The sequence below is a fragment of the Oryza glaberrima genome, chromosome 7 (assembly GCF_000147395.1).
Source record: "Oryza glaberrima chromosome 7, OglaRS2, whole genome shotgun sequence".
NCBI classification, from domain to species: Eukaryota; Viridiplantae; Streptophyta; class Magnoliopsida; order Poales; family Poaceae; genus Oryza; species Oryza glaberrima.
The window spans coordinates 7,973,333-7,990,458 of record NC_068332.1 but is presented as its reverse complement, the minus strand read 5'-3'; the positions used below and the strand labels follow the sequence as shown (position 1 = coordinate 7,990,458).

General features: G+C 39.2%; 3 protein-coding genes and 1 non-coding gene across 4 annotated transcripts; 2 read left to right on the top strand and 2 right to left on the bottom strand.

Annotated features, from left to right (window-relative positions):
* Positions 1 to 1,587: 1,587 nt before the first annotated feature.
* TRNAE-CUC (transfer RNA glutamic acid (anticodon CUC)) lies at positions 1,588 to 1,660 on the top strand. The gene has a single exon. It is a non-coding gene; the product is annotated as a tRNA-Glu (tRNA).
* Positions 1,661 to 4,330: 2,670 nt separating this feature from the next.
* Positions 4,331 to 10,432, bottom strand: LOC127778266 (O-methyltransferase 1, chloroplastic). The gene is made up of 7 exons (XM_052304845.1): positions 10,118 to 10,432; positions 9,286 to 9,461; positions 9,091 to 9,211; positions 7,817 to 7,941; positions 6,133 to 6,261; positions 5,879 to 6,049; positions 4,331 to 4,872 (listed from the first exon to the last, which is right to left on the bottom strand). Exons 1-7 carry the CDS (start codon positions 10,395 to 10,397, stop codon positions 4,801 to 4,803), a joined length of 1,074 nt encoding a protein of 357 aa, XP_052160805.1. The 5' UTR covers positions 10,398 to 10,432; the 3' UTR covers positions 4,331 to 4,800.
* A 1,494-nt stretch (positions 10,433 to 11,926) lies between these two features.
* Positions 11,927 to 13,373, bottom strand: LOC127778987 (uncharacterized). The gene has a single exon (XM_052305637.1). It carries the CDS (start codon positions 13,300 to 13,302, stop codon positions 12,229 to 12,231), a length of 1,074 nt encoding a protein of 357 aa, XP_052161597.1. The 5' UTR covers positions 13,303 to 13,373; the 3' UTR covers positions 11,927 to 12,228.
* A 2,622-nt stretch (positions 13,374 to 15,995) lies between these two features.
* On the top strand, positions 15,996 to 16,608 carry LOC127778991 (GATA transcription factor 15-like). Its single transcript, XM_052305641.1, has 3 exons — positions 15,996 to 16,022; positions 16,118 to 16,213; positions 16,318 to 16,608. Exons 1-3 carry the CDS (start codon positions 15,996 to 15,998, stop codon positions 16,606 to 16,608), a joined length of 414 nt encoding a protein of 137 aa, XP_052161601.1.
* Positions 16,609 to 17,126: the final 518 nt, after the last annotated feature.

Sequence of the window (17,126 nt, the reverse complement as noted above, 5' to 3'; positions counted from 1 at the left end):
TAGATTGTAAAGAATTGATAGATGTGTTTCTGGGACTCAGATATGGAATATAAATGAATTTTCATTTAATTGCATCAACCTGAATTTATAATCAGCCTCAAATATTCGGAATTCCTATTGGGCGGGTGATCGCTCCTCCATCCACCCAGCGATCACCCCCCCTTCTCTCTCCTATACTATATACTCCTCCCTCCTCTCCCCCCTTCCTCCTCCCCTTCTTCTCTTTCTACTACAGTACACCCCACAAAATTTTTTAAAAAACAAAAGTTAGAAAAATTTATATATAAAAATACTATATATAAAAAATTTGAATTCAAATTCAAATTTGAATCGGGTATGTAAACTTTTGACTTATAAACTTTGTATCTATAAATTTTAGGTGTATAAACTTTATATGTATAGAAATACTATATATATAGAAAATATTTGGATTCAAATTCAATTTGAATATAATTCAAATTCAAATTTGAATCGGGTATATAAACTTTAGGTCTATAAACTTTAGATGTATAGAAATACTATATATGAAAAATATTTGAATTCAAATTCAAATTTGAATCGGATATTTGAATTCAAATTCAAATTTAAATCGGATATAATTCAAATTTAAATTTGAATCGGATATATAAACTTTTGACTTATAAACTTTAGGTCTATAAACTTTAGGCGTATAAACTTTAGATGTATAGAAATACTATATAAAAAAATATTTGAATTCAAATTCAAATTTGAATCGGATATATAAACTTTTGACTTATAAACTTTTGGTCTCTAAACTTTAGATGTGTAAATTTGAGGTGTATAAACTTTAGATGCATAAATTTACTAAAATAGAAAAGTAATACGGTGCCAAAAAAGAAAACCAGGTGGAGGGAGGGAGGGGGCTACCCGATCGCTACAGGTAGGTATGGCGATCGATCGCCCATTAGAACTACCCTCGAATATTACTCCTACATCAAGCGGCAAAAAAAGGTTACTGACAAAAGCAAAGTCGCTGGGAATTACTCCTCTACGGCACTACCCTATATGGCGGCCGCCTCCCTCCGGCTGGCCACCTAGCTATCAATTTCCACCGCCGCGTCGCCGCCCACTAACCGCTGACCATCACACTGCGGCGGCGGTGGCGGCGGCGACGGCGACGGTGCAGGCTGCAGCAGCTGCTCCGTCGACGGCAGCATCACGGCTTCTAGCGGATAGGTGCGCGTGTGGGCCTTAGTCGCCTTCTTGACGGCGATGGCGAGGACGGCTAGGAAGGCGATCGGCAGCGCCATGATCAACGTTCACCGGCAGGCCGCTATCGATCGATCTATCGGTCGAATTCTCCGGCGGTGGTCGTGAGCGCGGGCATGGTGAGTTAGTTGGTTACCGGCGTGGTGGAAGATATAGAGGCCGGCCGGCGTGATGGAGTCCGGCTCGGAGTTGGCAGGCACAGCCACGTACACTTCGATTTGCTGCGTACTCGCATCGGCATCGGAGTAACGACGAGGAATCCAGTAATCCGAGTCCGTGAAAGAAAGCAGTGGATTTTTGTTCTTGTGCTGTTATAGTTATTCATAAAAATATTTGTATTTTGCAACCTTTCATAAATCCGTTGTAGTCTAGCTGGTTAGGATACTCGGCTCTCACCCGAGAGACCCGGGTTCGAATCCCGGCAACGGAAATTTTTTATGTTGTTTTGTTTTTCAAAACTGTAGAAGTGCCCGGCTGCTGGACATTGGCCATCCGTCCACGGAAATGGCTAATCAGCGATCGCTCGCGTGCGGGAGCATCACGCGATCAGTGCAAATCCATTTTTCGGCCCACTTGAGTGCTGAGAATGCTTAGTTGCTTTATTGCTCAAGATTTTCACACAGCAGATGTTAGCGATTGTTTAGACCTTTATTTACATATAGAAATACTATATATAAAAAATATTTGAATTTAAATTCAAATTTGAAACGGGTATGTGAACTTTTGACTTATAAACTTTGGGTCTATAAACTAATATTTGAATTCAAATTCAAATTTGAATCGGGTATGCAAACTTTTGACTTATAAACCTTGGATCTATAAACTTTAGAGGTATAGAAATACTATATATAAAAAAATATTTGAATACAAATTCAAATTTGAATCGGGTATGTAAACTTTTGACTTATAAACTTTGGGTGTATAAACTTTAGATGTATAGAAATATTATATATAAAAAATATTTGAATTCAAATTCAAATTTGAGTCGAATATATAAACTTTTGATTTATAAATTTTAGATCTCTAAACTTCAGATGTGTAAACAATTGTGGAGATGTGTAAACAATTGTGGAGATGTGTAAACTTGAGGTGTACAAACTTTAGGTGCATAAATTTACTAAAATAGGAAAGTAATGCGGTGCCAAAAAAGGAAACCAGGTGGAGGGAGGGAATCGAAATATGATTGCCCCTAGCGACCCCTAGTAATCAATGGCTCATTAGCTTTTCCGCCTCCCCTCCCCTCCCCTTTCCTCTCCTCTCCCCCATATTCCCCTCCCCTCCCCTCTCCTCTCCTCTCCCCCACATGGTTTCCTTTTTTGGCACCGCATTACTTTCCTATTTTAGTAAATTTATGCACCTAAAGTTTGTACATCTCAAGTTTACACATCTCCACAATTGTTTTAAAAAAACAAAAAGTTAGAAAAATTTATGTATAGGAATACTATAAAAAAATTTGAATTCAAATTCAAATTTGAATCGGGTATGTAAAGTTTTGACTTATAAACTTTGGGTCTATAAACTTTAGGTTTATATACTTTAGATGTATAGAAATACTATATATAAAAAATATTTGAATTCAAATTCAAATTTGAATCGGATATAATTCAAATTCAAATTTGAAACGGGTCTATAAACTTTAGGTGTATAAACTTTAGATGTATAGAAATACTATATATAGAAAATATTTGAATTCAAATTCAAATTTGAATCGGATATAATTCAAATTCAAATTTGAAATGGGTATATAAACTTTTGGTCTATAAATTTTAGGTGTATAAACTTTAGATGTATAGAAATACTATATATAAAAAATATATGAATTCAAATTCAAATTTGAATCGGATATATAATCTTTTGACTTATGAACTTTTGGTCTATAAACTTTAGATGTGTAAACTTGAGGTGTATAAACTTTAGGTGCATAAATTTACTAAAATAGGAAAGTAATGCGGTGCCAAAAAAGGAAACCAGGTGGAGGGAGAGAGGGGGAAGGGGGATCGATCGCTACCCCCATCGCCAGGCGATCGATCGCCCATTAGGCGTACCTGAGGAGGGGTAGGGGGGGCGACCTGATCGTGGGTCACAAGATCTCGCGATCAATCGCGAACTAGGTCGACCCTCCATCCACATGGGAGTATAGTAGTGCACGAGACATCAATAGCAATTAGTACCTTGATAATATTTTTTTTTCTACCTTGCCCATTTGAGTGACATCCAGGCTTTTACAAAGAAAGTCGGTGACATCTTCTCTTTTCTTTTTTTTTTTTATCTAAAGTCGGTGATATTTTAGTTTGTCTTGATGGTGGAGGCATAGAACTGAAAAAGAAAACGCTCAAGTCGTTCATTTCAGCTATACTTCTACCCCCACTCAATTATACCGCGTTTATAAGATATAAGGGTGTGGTCAATTCATTTAAAGAAAAGATACAAGGATGTGGTTAACTTGAGATGAGAATCCAAGAGTAAGCCGGTCTAACATCCCATTAACTCGAAAGAGCTAATTGGTGACCTGTCGCGCGCGCTCTCCCCTGTGCGACTGAACATGTGTCGCGTGCGGAGGGGGGCGGCGGACTGCGCCCGCGCTCTTTTTCGGTTTTTCTGTTTTGGTTTTTTTTCTCTTCCGTTTTTTCGGTTCTTTTTCTGTTTTGGTTTATTTTCGGTTTCTCTTCCCTTTTTTTTCGGTTCCTCTCTGTTTTGGTTTTTCCCTTTTTTTTCTCTCTTTCTTTTTCCGGTTTTTTAAGATGTACGTATGCAAAGTTTATATTTGTATGTATACCAAATTTTATATTTGTACACATACAAAGTTTGTATTCGTGTTTTTTTCTCTTGGTTTTTAATATATACCTATACAAAGTTTATATACGCGTATTCAAAGTTTGTATACACATATACAAAATTTATATACATGTATATTTTTATATAAAATTATATATACGTATATATATACTATGTATACACATGTATAAACTTTATATTTTATCAATACAAAGTTTATATACGTGCATACAAAGTATATATACACATAATAGTATTGTTGTAGTAATACTACTAGTGTAGCAGCAGCAGCAGCAGCGCGCTAGTAGTAGTAGCAGGAGCAGAGCAGCAGCAGTAGTAGGAGCAGTAGGAGTAGGAGTAGTACTACTACTAAAAGAGCAGTAGCAGCAGCAGCAGTAGAAACGGACTGGTCGCGCGCCCACGCTCCCGCACAACCAGTCACTCATTAGGGGCGGCCCCATTAACTCTCCCTATAACACAACCAAACTATTCTTTGTAAGAAATTTGATTCATAAATATGTGGCAATCACAGACATCTGAGACATCCCAGTAAACATATAGCCATATAAATGATGACAGAAAAACATGCCGATTATTACATGTTTCCATACGGAAACTTTCTGCTCGCAAGAATCTAATGCATACATCTGTTTTGAATAATACAATCTAATGCATACATTTACAGGCTCTCTCTTTCCAGGGTATATTCCCAATCCCACACAAGTCAAAAACATTCTCAAGTTTCAAGTACATCGAGCATCATTTTTCAAGAGCCATCAAGCATCATAGATTGGACTAAAGTTCCTCGAATCCGTCTTCATCGGCATCATCCTCTATTCTTTCAAAATGCATCCGGAAGCTCTCCATCTATCAAGCCAGAGATCAAATAAACAAAATTGCACTATAAGATCTCAACTAATTGAGGGTTCATGGCTATATGATTAACAATGGGGCGCATCAACAAATATGAGCAACTGTGGACTAGCAAATGATAATTGTTTTAGTAAATCATACACCAGAGGTATCTTTCTCTGAAGGACATTAATAAGACTCAAACACCAATAACAACTGATTACCTTAAATTTAAGGTGTAGTAATAGATAAATTACTTACAAAACTCTCATGGGAAAATTGTAAGTAATGAAGGACCTCGATGAACAAAATCAGACAGTTGAGAGGCTCATATCAACAAAACCAAATGTAGAAGGCTAAACGTTACATATGAACAGTTGAAGCTTTAAAGGGCTTACATCAAAAGATTTTGACTTTGGGCAATTTATTATAAGTGAAATAGTTGGGTGCTTACACATTAGTTTTGGCAAAAGAAGAAAAATAAAATCATACATGTACTGTCAGTAGAATATTACCAAAATGCACTGAATCAATTAAGGTGTGCTTTTAACAGCTAGATTTTCTTTATATAAACCTGGAAAGTTTCTTCAATATGTAACTTGACAATTTATTCAGAACAAAATTAAATTAAGGGTTACAAAAAAAGCTAAGAGTACTCTATAAGTGATGAAAATAACAAATGCAGATGTTCCTACCTCCTACATAGCATGGGAAAGGTGATTGGTTGGCTGATTTGCAATTTCTGAGTCAAAGTTTTGTATGGATGTTTCATGAAGTTCACCGCTCTAACTCGTGTGTCATGTTTTTCTTCATGAGGGCCCACCAACCTCGTTTTCCGAAAAGAAAAAGGAAAGGAAAAGAACAAACTGATATCTTGGCTCTTCAATCTCTCAAGATATTGCAATCAAAAGGTTATGGGCAATTTCCAGATGTGAGAGTGATATTTTTTTAGAGCTCACGCCAACCCCCAGAATCATTGAAGTTAGAATCCATGTCGAAGGAATAGAGTTGGTTTCATTACCTGAGCATCTGAGAAACGCAGCTGTTCTGCAATAAAAAGAGCTCTACCATGTATTTCCGGTGGAGAGTCTAGACCTAAGCCAACATCCTTTGCCACTTCTTCATAGTGAACAAAGCTAACACGAAAACCCTGAGTAAAGAAAAGGTTTTCCAGCCTGTCTTGCTCTGAGGCCTGTGCAATGTAGAAGGGAACTGTTACTTGATGAGCCAAATTAAAATAATATATGCAAATTTTCTAGTATGTACTTAGCCAACCATGTCTGTTGCTGCTCCCCACTGCGTAAAACGTGGCACCTCCCCTATAAAGATACTCCCTTTCATTGCTAAATTGCCAATGACAAGCAAAAGGTCCTCCAAGCTTTTAAAAGTGAACAAAGGTAAACCCTGCAATGCCAGAACAAATTCATGACACAAAAATACAAAATGCAGTTAGCTTTCCTATTTGAGTGATGCCATAAGGACTTGGATGTACTCAAATGGATGGCAAAAAATAACATCAGTGCACATTTTAGTGTCAGCATACAAAACCAGGTAGCTAGTCAAGCTAAAGCAAATAAAACTCCATCAAGCCATAGGAGAAAAAAAAATTATCGTCTACTCTAGAGAGATATATAGCACAGACCCCCTTTCCACTCTTCCACTCACATTTCCTCTCTTGCAGATCAAATTTATCAATGACATGCGCTGCATAATCTACCAAAAGAGTGTGAAATTTCCCCCATCCATAACAATAACATATATTTATCCATCATCATGTTAAATCATTCAAATGCAATATCACTTTATGACCTACTCATCCCATCATCTGATTAGTTTCATGTGTACAATGCAAAATAAGTTATAAACCATGAAACATTAATATTGGCCTACTTCAAATACTGTCCACTAGCTGGTGCCAATAAGCTCATGAACACCAGGTATCATAAGAGGTACTGGAATTGCCCTCTCAGCAGAGCTAAGGGTGCTGTAGTTGCTGTTAAAATAGCTAATTGTGAATATACATAGCAAGTCAGTAAACACCAGGTTTAACAAAACCATACTTTCAGAAAATTCTCCAACCTTGGCATGATACCTCACTAATTAAAACCAGAACCAAGAGACAAAACCAGATAGGGGCAGTTTCCAGTTCTTCCTAAAATACTCAGGAAGACCTGCTCATTTTGCCTGTTGAAATATTGTTTTTCTTTTGCAAGAATGCTGCTTTCTGGTTAATTTCCAATCTAACATATTAGTAACTTTTTCCTATGTTTCTGAAAACCTAACATTTCACCCTGCTGTGTGGATATTCAGTGTAAAACAACAGAGAAATAACTCGATTCCAGAACTTACTGCAGCACCCTGAGCCAACCCTAAAACAAGACACTACACAGTTCCTACCAGTTTGCAACCATTTCTGAACACATGGATGCAATGGCTGGTATGAACATGTAGAAAGTGATAATTTTGCATAATATGTCACAACCAATATGCTGGTGATTTACATATTAACGGAAGCACCAGGAGTTTTTAAGTTAGGTGCATATGTAAGTGTTGCTTTGCATAAAAAGAGTGCCCTTTATTGGTTTTGAGGATTTGTGCTAGCACATAATCCTTAAATCTAAAAACACATCAATTGATTTAATTCTTGTAAGTTGATTTTGCTTATTTGATCAATAACACTTGAAAAAAAAAACAAATGTAGCTCCACTGCCCTGCTGCAGCATTATTGCAGTAGAGCTACCAATGTTAAGTGTATTTTTGTTTTATATTTATTCTAGCCTAGGGTTTGGGTATGTCCTTGAGTCCTTGTACTCCAAAACCTAGACTAGAGTGCAGTACCAGAAAAAACCTTAACAACAAATCCATGTACAAATTTGATTAATTGCAAAGGGGAATATAACAATAAATTTAATGATTAGTATCGAAATTTTGTGCGGAAGGACATAGTGGAGTAAGTTACCTGCAGTACCCACAAGCTCGGCCTATTCCCATTGAAGCCATTTTTATTCAAGCCCGCTTGCAAGTCAGGAGACTCTGAAGAAGTATGAAGTACAACACAGTTCCGTGATATTTTTGCTCCGGCTCCTATCATATCACAAGATTTTTTTTTTAAAAAAAAGAAAAGGTTAGCTAACTACATACGTGTTTGCTACGGATGAAAATGAATCATACATATTTTATCTATAATACTATTGAAACGAAATAAATGATGATTCTTGCATCAAACATGTCCTTCACTTTTTTGAGTTACAAGAATCATTCCAAAGTATATTAAATTTTGATTTTTTTTAGAAGAAAGAAGCATATAGAAGGTCTACTATGTAACAACCAAAGAAATTCAGAGAGCAACTCATAAAAGTACAGTGTGCAGGTTGTGTGTTGGCAGATTCACTAACACCATTACCTTGTTTTCAAAGAAGTATAGATGTACATCAAAAACTCATGTACATCTATACTTCTTTTTTCATTAAAAAAGAAGTATAGATGTACATGAGTTTGTGGCAACCCTTGAATCATCAGATTTCTTTTGAGAAATGTAAAAGATAGATAGCATGGGGGGCTCTAATTGCTATATCATTGCTATTGTAATGTGCTTATACAGCTTGGCCAGCCAGGTGACACACACAGTAGCAGATGTTCCCACAGAACTTGAACAAACAACGGCTGGCTGAGTAACATAGAGGATAAGTTACTTATCTTAGTTCACCCACCCAAAAGGGAAAAAAAAAAAAAACAAGAGTTTATTATCATGGTTGGCAGCAGAGTACCCTTAACTTTAAGTTAGGACTAAATCTTCAGAACATGTAAAGTTTAGTTTGAGTTATTAGGGCCAGCCCAATACAAGGCAAACCGAAGATTTATTGGAGACAAGCAATGAATAAAAATTATGTTTTTTTCCAATGCCCCTCTCCCTCCTTTATGTCTCTCCCCCTATGATCAGATCACCAGATGTTGCATATTTCTCCCATGCTAAGGTTTCATACAGCTATTATCCATTTATCCTCCTTTGTACAAAATACACATGGAGCAGTAGAGAAGAATAAAAGATAAATGAATCAAGGATAAATATTGCCTTTAATCTCAATTGAGAGATCTTGCTGTTTCAGATTTCTGGATAGTCAGAACTCGCATGTTAGTCCCTCAAAAGAAAAAGGACTTGCATCTTACAAATGACAGTCGAAAATGCACCAGTTCCTTAAAAACAATTTGTGATAGCATAAAACATGACTATACCTCTGAGTTGCTGTGATGCAGTAATGAAGACTCTTCTAGGTGATACATCATACACAACAGACAACCTTGGCCAGCTTAGCCTGTAAGGACGAGTGTCCATTCCATCTGTCAACAGAACAATCTATTAGGAATAAGCCAGCAAATTCTCCACAGATTATGCGGACAGATTCATCGTAACAAGTTAAATTTCAGTACCTGTCTAAGATCATCTGAATTGCTTATGAAATGTTGCAATTTGTCATCAATATATCTGGTCACTAGCCTATAATGTTCTGCACTTGGCATTAAATGTAAAGCTAGAAGATCTTTATCTTCACTTGCCACATCAAGTGAAAGTAGAACAGCTGCATATGGGTCAATAAAAAGAGGATCTGCAACAAAAATAATACTGAGAAACATTAGAATTTTGACATACAATCATATATAGCCATGTGTGGCCTTCTCCTAAAAAATCAGATGATACTCTACAGGGATTATCATCTGAATTCTGAACTTTGCGAAGAAAGAGCAATTCATGATTCAAAGTTCTAAACAACTGCGTTAAATCTGTCTCATGTGGGACTGAGACAAAACTCTGTTCTAGCTAATTCATCAGAAAAATAAATGAACAAGCAACTAAAGCACGTCACTGTAAAAACATGTAATTTGCATAAAAAGTTTGTATATGGTGCTGAAATAGTACTAATGTCATACTTTAATAAATAAAGATTTCCAATATTAGGTAATCAATATGCACATTGCTGTTGGTTTTTTTTAAAAAAAAGTGCACGCTGCTTAAGATTGGCAGACTTGAAAACAGGTGTTACCAAATAATTTACAACAACTAATCTATAAGCACATTGCTGTTGAAATTATGACTTTGCATGCGCCGCCGGGGGGGGGGGGGGGGGGGGGGGTAACAAAATCATTCCCCTCAATTCGTCGAACAGGTAGCGCGCACTGCCAGTTCCGACGGAATCGGCGGCACAAGCAAAAGATGAGCAGCAGCAAAGCCAGCAACACAAAAGATGCACCCCCCATCGCTGACCTGGGCGGCGGGACTCCTCGTCGCGGAATCGTGCGGCCCGGAGCGCGCCGTCGAGGAGCGTGTCGCGCTCCTCCTCGGGCTCAGGGAGCGAACCCCCGAGGGGGGTGTCAGCTGCGGTGGCGAATGGCCCCCGCGGCGGGAGCCCGCTCTTCGCGCAGTTGCTCCAGGGAGGGAAGGAAGAGGCCGGCGGTCGGAGCAGGGCACGCGGAGTAGCGGGGAGCGGCGGCGACCGGCGCACGGGCGTCGTCGCCGCCGCCGCGAGCCATGGCAGGACGGGCATGTGTGTGGACAGTTGCTCTCCATCGGTGTTTCGCTGCCTTCCCCTCTATCCAGTATGCGCGATGTTTACGCCTCCGTGAAGGGGAAACGTACTTCTGTGCTTTGTAAAGGCGCGTTTTACTACAACGTGTATAAGCGGAGGGGCACATACCATGAAAGTTTATTCGAACATCACAGGTATCAAAACGTGTAAGCTCAAGAAGTTTACTAGTACTACTCTCTGTCCGGTCATCAAAACGCGATGTTTTTAACATTAAAATTTGAAACAAGACCAAAACCACTATTTACTACTCCCTCCGTCCCAAAATATAGCAATATTGTATCGTGTAAAATATCACACGATACAATGTTGCTATATTTTGGTATGGAGGGAGTACTCTAGGTACTACTTAGAAATTTCGATAGATGATGACACGGTGATGTACGGTAACGGTTTATTAGGTTGGGAGGAATTCACCCAATAAGAATACAAAATATAAAGGTCCTAAAAATTAATAAGATCCTCAGAAAACAGTTATCTGATCAATGGGGGCATTGCCAAGTGCCAACCAAGATATTTTAATACACCGAAATAAATATAATTCATACGGAAAATAGTTTCAAAATATGGATGAAACTATTTTTTATCGAACAACTATTATAATAGTTTCTATATGCCTAATTTGATTAGGTTTCAAAAACTCCATACTACTCCTTCCGCCCCAAAAGAAAAAAAAACCTAGAATTAGATGTGGTGTAGTCTAGTACAATGAATCTGAACAATCTCCTATCCAGATTCATTGTTTTAGGATATGTTACATCCAATTCTATATGTGAACTCCCTCCGTCCTAAAATATAAGCATTTTTAACATAGTGTTAAGTCGATCATTTTTAACTTTGACTATTAATAAAAAAAAATAAAAAGATCAATTATGTAAAATTGATGTTACTAGATTTATTATTAAACAAATTACCATAATATGCAAGTCTTTTTATTTAAAATATCTTATTTTTATAGATATTATTGGTCAAATTAGCATCTCGAAGACTAAATCGAAGTCTAAAAATGCTTATATTTTGGGACGAATGGAATATTTTATGGGACAGAGGGAGTGTGCAATTGCAACTTTTTCCAAATTGTTTGAAGTAATTTAGCAACTTAACAAAGTCAAATACATATATGCAGTTGAATATTCAGATTTAGGAATGAAAAAAGTTTCAAAAAAATATGCACATTATAGGATTATAACCTAGATAAATTTTGTCTCAATCAGAATACAAGTACTTGTTTTCATAAAAGTTTATTTGTTTATGAGCTTGCTGGGGTAATTTACTAATTTTCAAAATTCAAAACTATTTAGCATAATGCAACACTACCATGCCAACGCCGATGTCATAATTAGAATCACCCTATGTTTGAGCCAAGTTTGAACACCGAGAAAAATCAGATGAAAAAAAAAGGAGTCATGGAGCTAGCACTTAGAACAGATATAATTTCATCAAAGAAAACCAATACAACATATAACAATATTACAATAATAATAAAAAAATCTCCTTTTCCCAAAAAAATAAAATAAAATAAAAATCTCCCATTTGGGGCCACATGCCATCTCTCCTATATGGGCCTCATTTCTTGATCCGAAATAATCCTCATAAACCATACTAATATTTTTCCCCTTTTCCCCATACACCATTGTAATAATTATGTCAATGGATTTTCTACGTAGGCTTAATGATCAACCCATCATAATCTTCGCTAGTGTCAACGGATTATTCAAAGAAGACTGGAGAAAAAGAAATGGTGATATGAAGAAGGAAAAATCTGTGTAGCCATGCATGCGCCGTACGTCGCTCAGTACTCCTCGGAATCCGGTGCGCTGGCGCCGGGTCCCGGCGCGTCGGCGGAGCCGGACGACGACGGCGATGGAGACGGCCCTTCGGTGGAGCCGTACGACGAGGGCCCTTCGGCGGGGCCGGCGGCGCCGGACGGCGACGGCCCTTCGGCGGGGCCAGAGGCGGCGCCGGACGACGACGGCCCTTCGGCGGGGCCAGAGGCGGCGCCGTACGACGACGGTCCAGATGCAGGGCCGCCGGCGGTGGGGCCGCCGGCGGGGCTGCCGGCGGGGCTGCTGGAGGGGCTGCCGGAGGGGCTGCCGGAGGGGCTGCTGGATGGGCTGCTGGATGGGCTGCCGGAGGAGCTGCCGGAGGAGCCGCCGTAGCCGGTGTCGTCGGATGGGCTCGGGCCCGGCGCGCTGGCGGCGGAGCCTGAGCCGGAGCCGACGTCGGAGTCGGACTCGGAAGGCGCCGGCGCGGCGGCGGCGCTGCTGGATTCATAGCCATAGCCGCCGCCGGCGGCGCCGGTGGCGGGCGGGAGGGCGACGTCGGCGGACATGGAGCCGGAGGCCTCAGTGATGAGGTCGAGCGTGACGCGGAGGAGCTTCTCGAACTCGAGGCTCTTGGTGACGACGGCGTTCTTGATCTCGCTGATGGGGGCGTCCTTGCAGGTGTCCTCGCAGGTGGAGGAGCCGCCGAGCGTGGCGGAGAGCCAGGCCTTGACCTCGAGGAACTTGGCGTCGGTGAGCTCGCGGGTGAGCGCGCTGAGGTGCGCCACCGCCTCCTCGATGTCGTCGGAGCAGCTGTCCACGCACTTGAACAGGGCGTCCTCCTTCACGCCGTTCAGCTCGTGGTGCGCGAACGCCGCCACCGCCGTGCCCACCTCCGCCGCCACGTACACCGACAGCTCCGCCAGCCGCCGCGCGTTCGCCGTCCGGCTCTCCGGGTTCGTCGTCAGCGCCTGGATGCACACCTTGGGGAACAGCGTCCGGTTGCACGCGTCCTGGAGGTTGTCCGCCGCGCCGGCGAGCGGCGCCACCGAGACGAGGACGGCGAGGAACACGGCGGCAAGCTGGGAGCGAGCCATCGCCATGGTCGTCTTCGTGTCGCGGTGGACCGGATCGAGCTCGGGAGAGATCTCTCTCGCTTTTTTGTGTTGTAGTGGTTGAGGCAGAAATGGGGAGGGGTTGGATGGGGTTTTATACTACGCTTCTCACCGCTGCATGCATATGGTGTCCATGAGTGGTCAGGGACTTGTTCTTTCCTGCCCTGCATTAGCATGGGCTGACCTTTGTTTTAGGAGAGGGGAGTGTGCCCTGTGTGACAAATGTTACATTTCTATCTTCCTGTCTCGTTTTGGTGTTTACTTTTAGTTCCATTTGTTTTTTTTTCAAAAAAAGGTAATTGTATTTGTTTTGGTCACAAATATAAGATCATCGGTGTCCTCTCTATTATATATACCATCGATCGTCACCACTTATAAACAAGATGTAAACAGTGATTTGTAGTAGAAATTACATCGCGTCTATGGTTTCCCGTGACACCAATGCACTGGTCTATGGGTTAACTCACCAGAGTAATTTATTATTTTCATGTTTATGTTGTGAATAAAAATGTAAGCATTCGTATTGAAAATACTCTCTCCGTGCAGAAATGTACAACATTTGAGGAACTATACAGCCAATTTTCCTCTTACTTTATCGGTGATGTATAAAAGAACAATGGTACAAATTTTTTTATGAAATATCTCCCTTCTATAATAGTTTGTTTTTATTTTCATATGCATATACCATGAAATATATGGGCGATCAATATATCAAAACCATGTATTGGCATAGTACCCATGTCCAGGGCATCCTACTTTCAAAAAAAAAAAGATGGACCACTATTCAGTATTACCCCGAGCCATATCCTATATCCTATAGTCGATGGTTTTGTGCATCTTCATAGGTTACATTTCCAATTAAATATAACAAGCAAAAATCAGACCAAAGGCAACCATGGGACTTGTGTGACAAATGTTGCATTTGGTGTTTAGTGTTGCATTTGTTTTGGTTGCAGATCTGTGTCACCGGGTTAATCCCTTGGGGCAATTATTTTTCCTGTATGTTGCTGTTGTTGTGAAAAAAAATATAAGTAGAGAACCGATATTGAAAATACTGCTAACACAGAAATGTACTCCGTTTACTTTTTAAATTTAATCAAGTTTATTAAAAATTAAATATAACACCAATTTTGTATTATTAAATCGAGCATTGGATAGATTTTAATAATATATTTGTTTTATCTTAAAAATGTTACCATTTTTTATGAACTTATTCAAACTTAAAAAGAAAGTCAAAATACTTTATAGTATGAAACGAAGGGAGTATACTAATTGGGATACCATGAACCCAGTTTTCCTCTTAATTTTGACCCTATTAATTTTTCATGAAAAGTCTCATTGATATAGTAGTTGTCTTCTTTTTCATATCCATATTTTGTAAAAGAAATATAGTGGTCAATCTGTCAAAATCGTGTACTGTACACATGTCACTCCAGAACATCCTACTTTCTAAAAAAAGATGGAGTACGCTTAAGTGGATTCTAATCTCTCGAGGGAATACCCCATCCTGTATATTTTTCTTCAAATTTAATGCAAATGGTTGTTAAGAAATCTAAAAAACCCAACACGGTAGAGTATAGTAAAGAGTATAGTAATGTCTTATCACTCCACCAAAATCATGCATCTTACTCAATATGTACGTTGAAAAAAAAGGAGACAAATTCGGGATGAATTGTACTATCTAATTTTCATATGTTGAATTTTCCTTTTTATTTTTCAATATGTGATTTGTGTTTAGAATTAAGATTTTGTGGAGATATCTATATCGTATGAATGCTTCCTTTTTAGTTTTGTGTGTGAGTCTTACAAGAAAAAGTCCAAGATGTGAGCTCTTCTCCTCCGAAAGCTAATTTGCTGACAATATAGCTAACTAAGCCCATGCCTATTTTGCAAGAAGAGGAAGAAGAAGACGACGACCAAAAATGTCAAGCATGGAACAGAAGCTTGCGTGTGATAGTTTTACACCTTAATGGGAAGTAAAAAGTTCGAATTACCCCAAAAACTACTATATGGCCATTACGAATTTATCCTATGAACAACAAAACTAGACATCCTTCACTCTCAACTTTTCATACCGACAAATTATCCTCTGACTCGCTCTGGAGCGGTTTTGGTCCTACGTGGCGCACACGTGACAGTCCAGTTAGCATAAAAAATTAATAAGTGATGGGCCCACATGTCAATTCTGGTTTTTTTTATTTTCTAAAATGTTTAAATCCACAAATCAAAACTAACATGTGGACCACTGTTTTTTATTTTTTTTATGCTGATTGAATTGCCACATGTGTGCAATGTAGGACCAAAACCGCTCCAGAGTGAGGGAAGTAATTCGTCTGGTATGAAAAGCTAAGGATGAAGAATGTCTAGTTTTGTGATTTAGGGGGTAATTCGTACTGTCCCTATAGTTTAGGGGTGTAATTCCGACTTTTTCCTAGTAGGAATGGGAACTTATAAAACATATAAAATGATTCTGTAAAAGTAAATCTGAAAGCACCTCACCCTATCACAAATATGGATGTATACACAATTGTGTTCGATTTCACGTTATTTCCTTTTTTTATTCAATGTGCGGATATCAAAACTTTAAAACCTCCCAAAATATCCATCCTACCTCCTCCCGCACACAGATACACATAGAAACAAGAAAGCCAGGCTGTGCTCAAGATCCTGTGCTCTCTCCAATGGAACCTGAGTCCTCCCTCCACAAGGTAACCTAAGGATCGGAAGCTTAGATTGTACTCAATTTCTTCCTGCTATAATTATCACAAACTCATATGACCATCTTGGTGTTTTGGCGTTGAAGGTTGTTGTTCCTTTAGATCTAAACTATCCGAGGATTTGTTCCCACTGCCAAACCAGCAAAACATCGGTATGGCGCAACGGCCCCTTTGGCCCCAAGGTAAAGAATAGATCTATAAATCATCTAGATATAGCACCTATATGTTGCTCAGAGCTTGTTGATTTGAGGCCAATTCTTTTTTCAATTACGATATGTTTATGTAGTCTTTGTGCAATGCTTGTGGGATCCGATATCACAGAAAGGGAATTGATGCTCTTGAGTTAGAAGGTAAGAGGAGCAAAGACAAGAAGAGGAAGACGAGTAGAAACGAGGTTCCACTCTGGAGGGGATTGAGGAAAAATAATAAGAATGCAAAGGAGGTAGATTTTGGAGTGAGGATGATGATGGAGGGATGCCAATCAGAACCGTTGCTAACACAGGGCCAACAATACGAAGATGATGTGAAGAAGGCTGCTATCCAACTAATGTACCTTTCAAGGGCCGCAAACACTTAATCAAGCACAAGCAATAGAGCTCTGTATGTTGTTCTCTATTTTGTATGAAACTTGTCATAATCAAATCAGAAAAGTGATAATGCAGTATTTAATTTGACTGACTACTAAATTGATATTCCAAATTATGTATCTTGCTTGTAGTTAAAACAAAGAGTAATAGTCTAAGAGATGATAGCTGATACTTTCAACTATTTCTGAATAATTTATTTCAATAGTTTACCCCTAAGAGAATGCTACATGATTATGTTTTATTTTTGAATAATATGTTACTATTATTATGCTCCACCGCTCACATCTTTTATGCAGAATTTGCACTGAGGAAAGATTTGGCTATAACATTTTGTGACTGCTATTTTCCTGCATTTGAACTGAACGTTCTTATTTAGTTTTAATTCTGATGTTATAAAAGTTCTTGCATTTGATTTTTTTTTTCTCCTTCCCTTTGATGCTACAAATTTACTGATCACAAACGATTGAAACATAAAAACCTGCTCTGTTGTTTTCCATTTTCTATTACA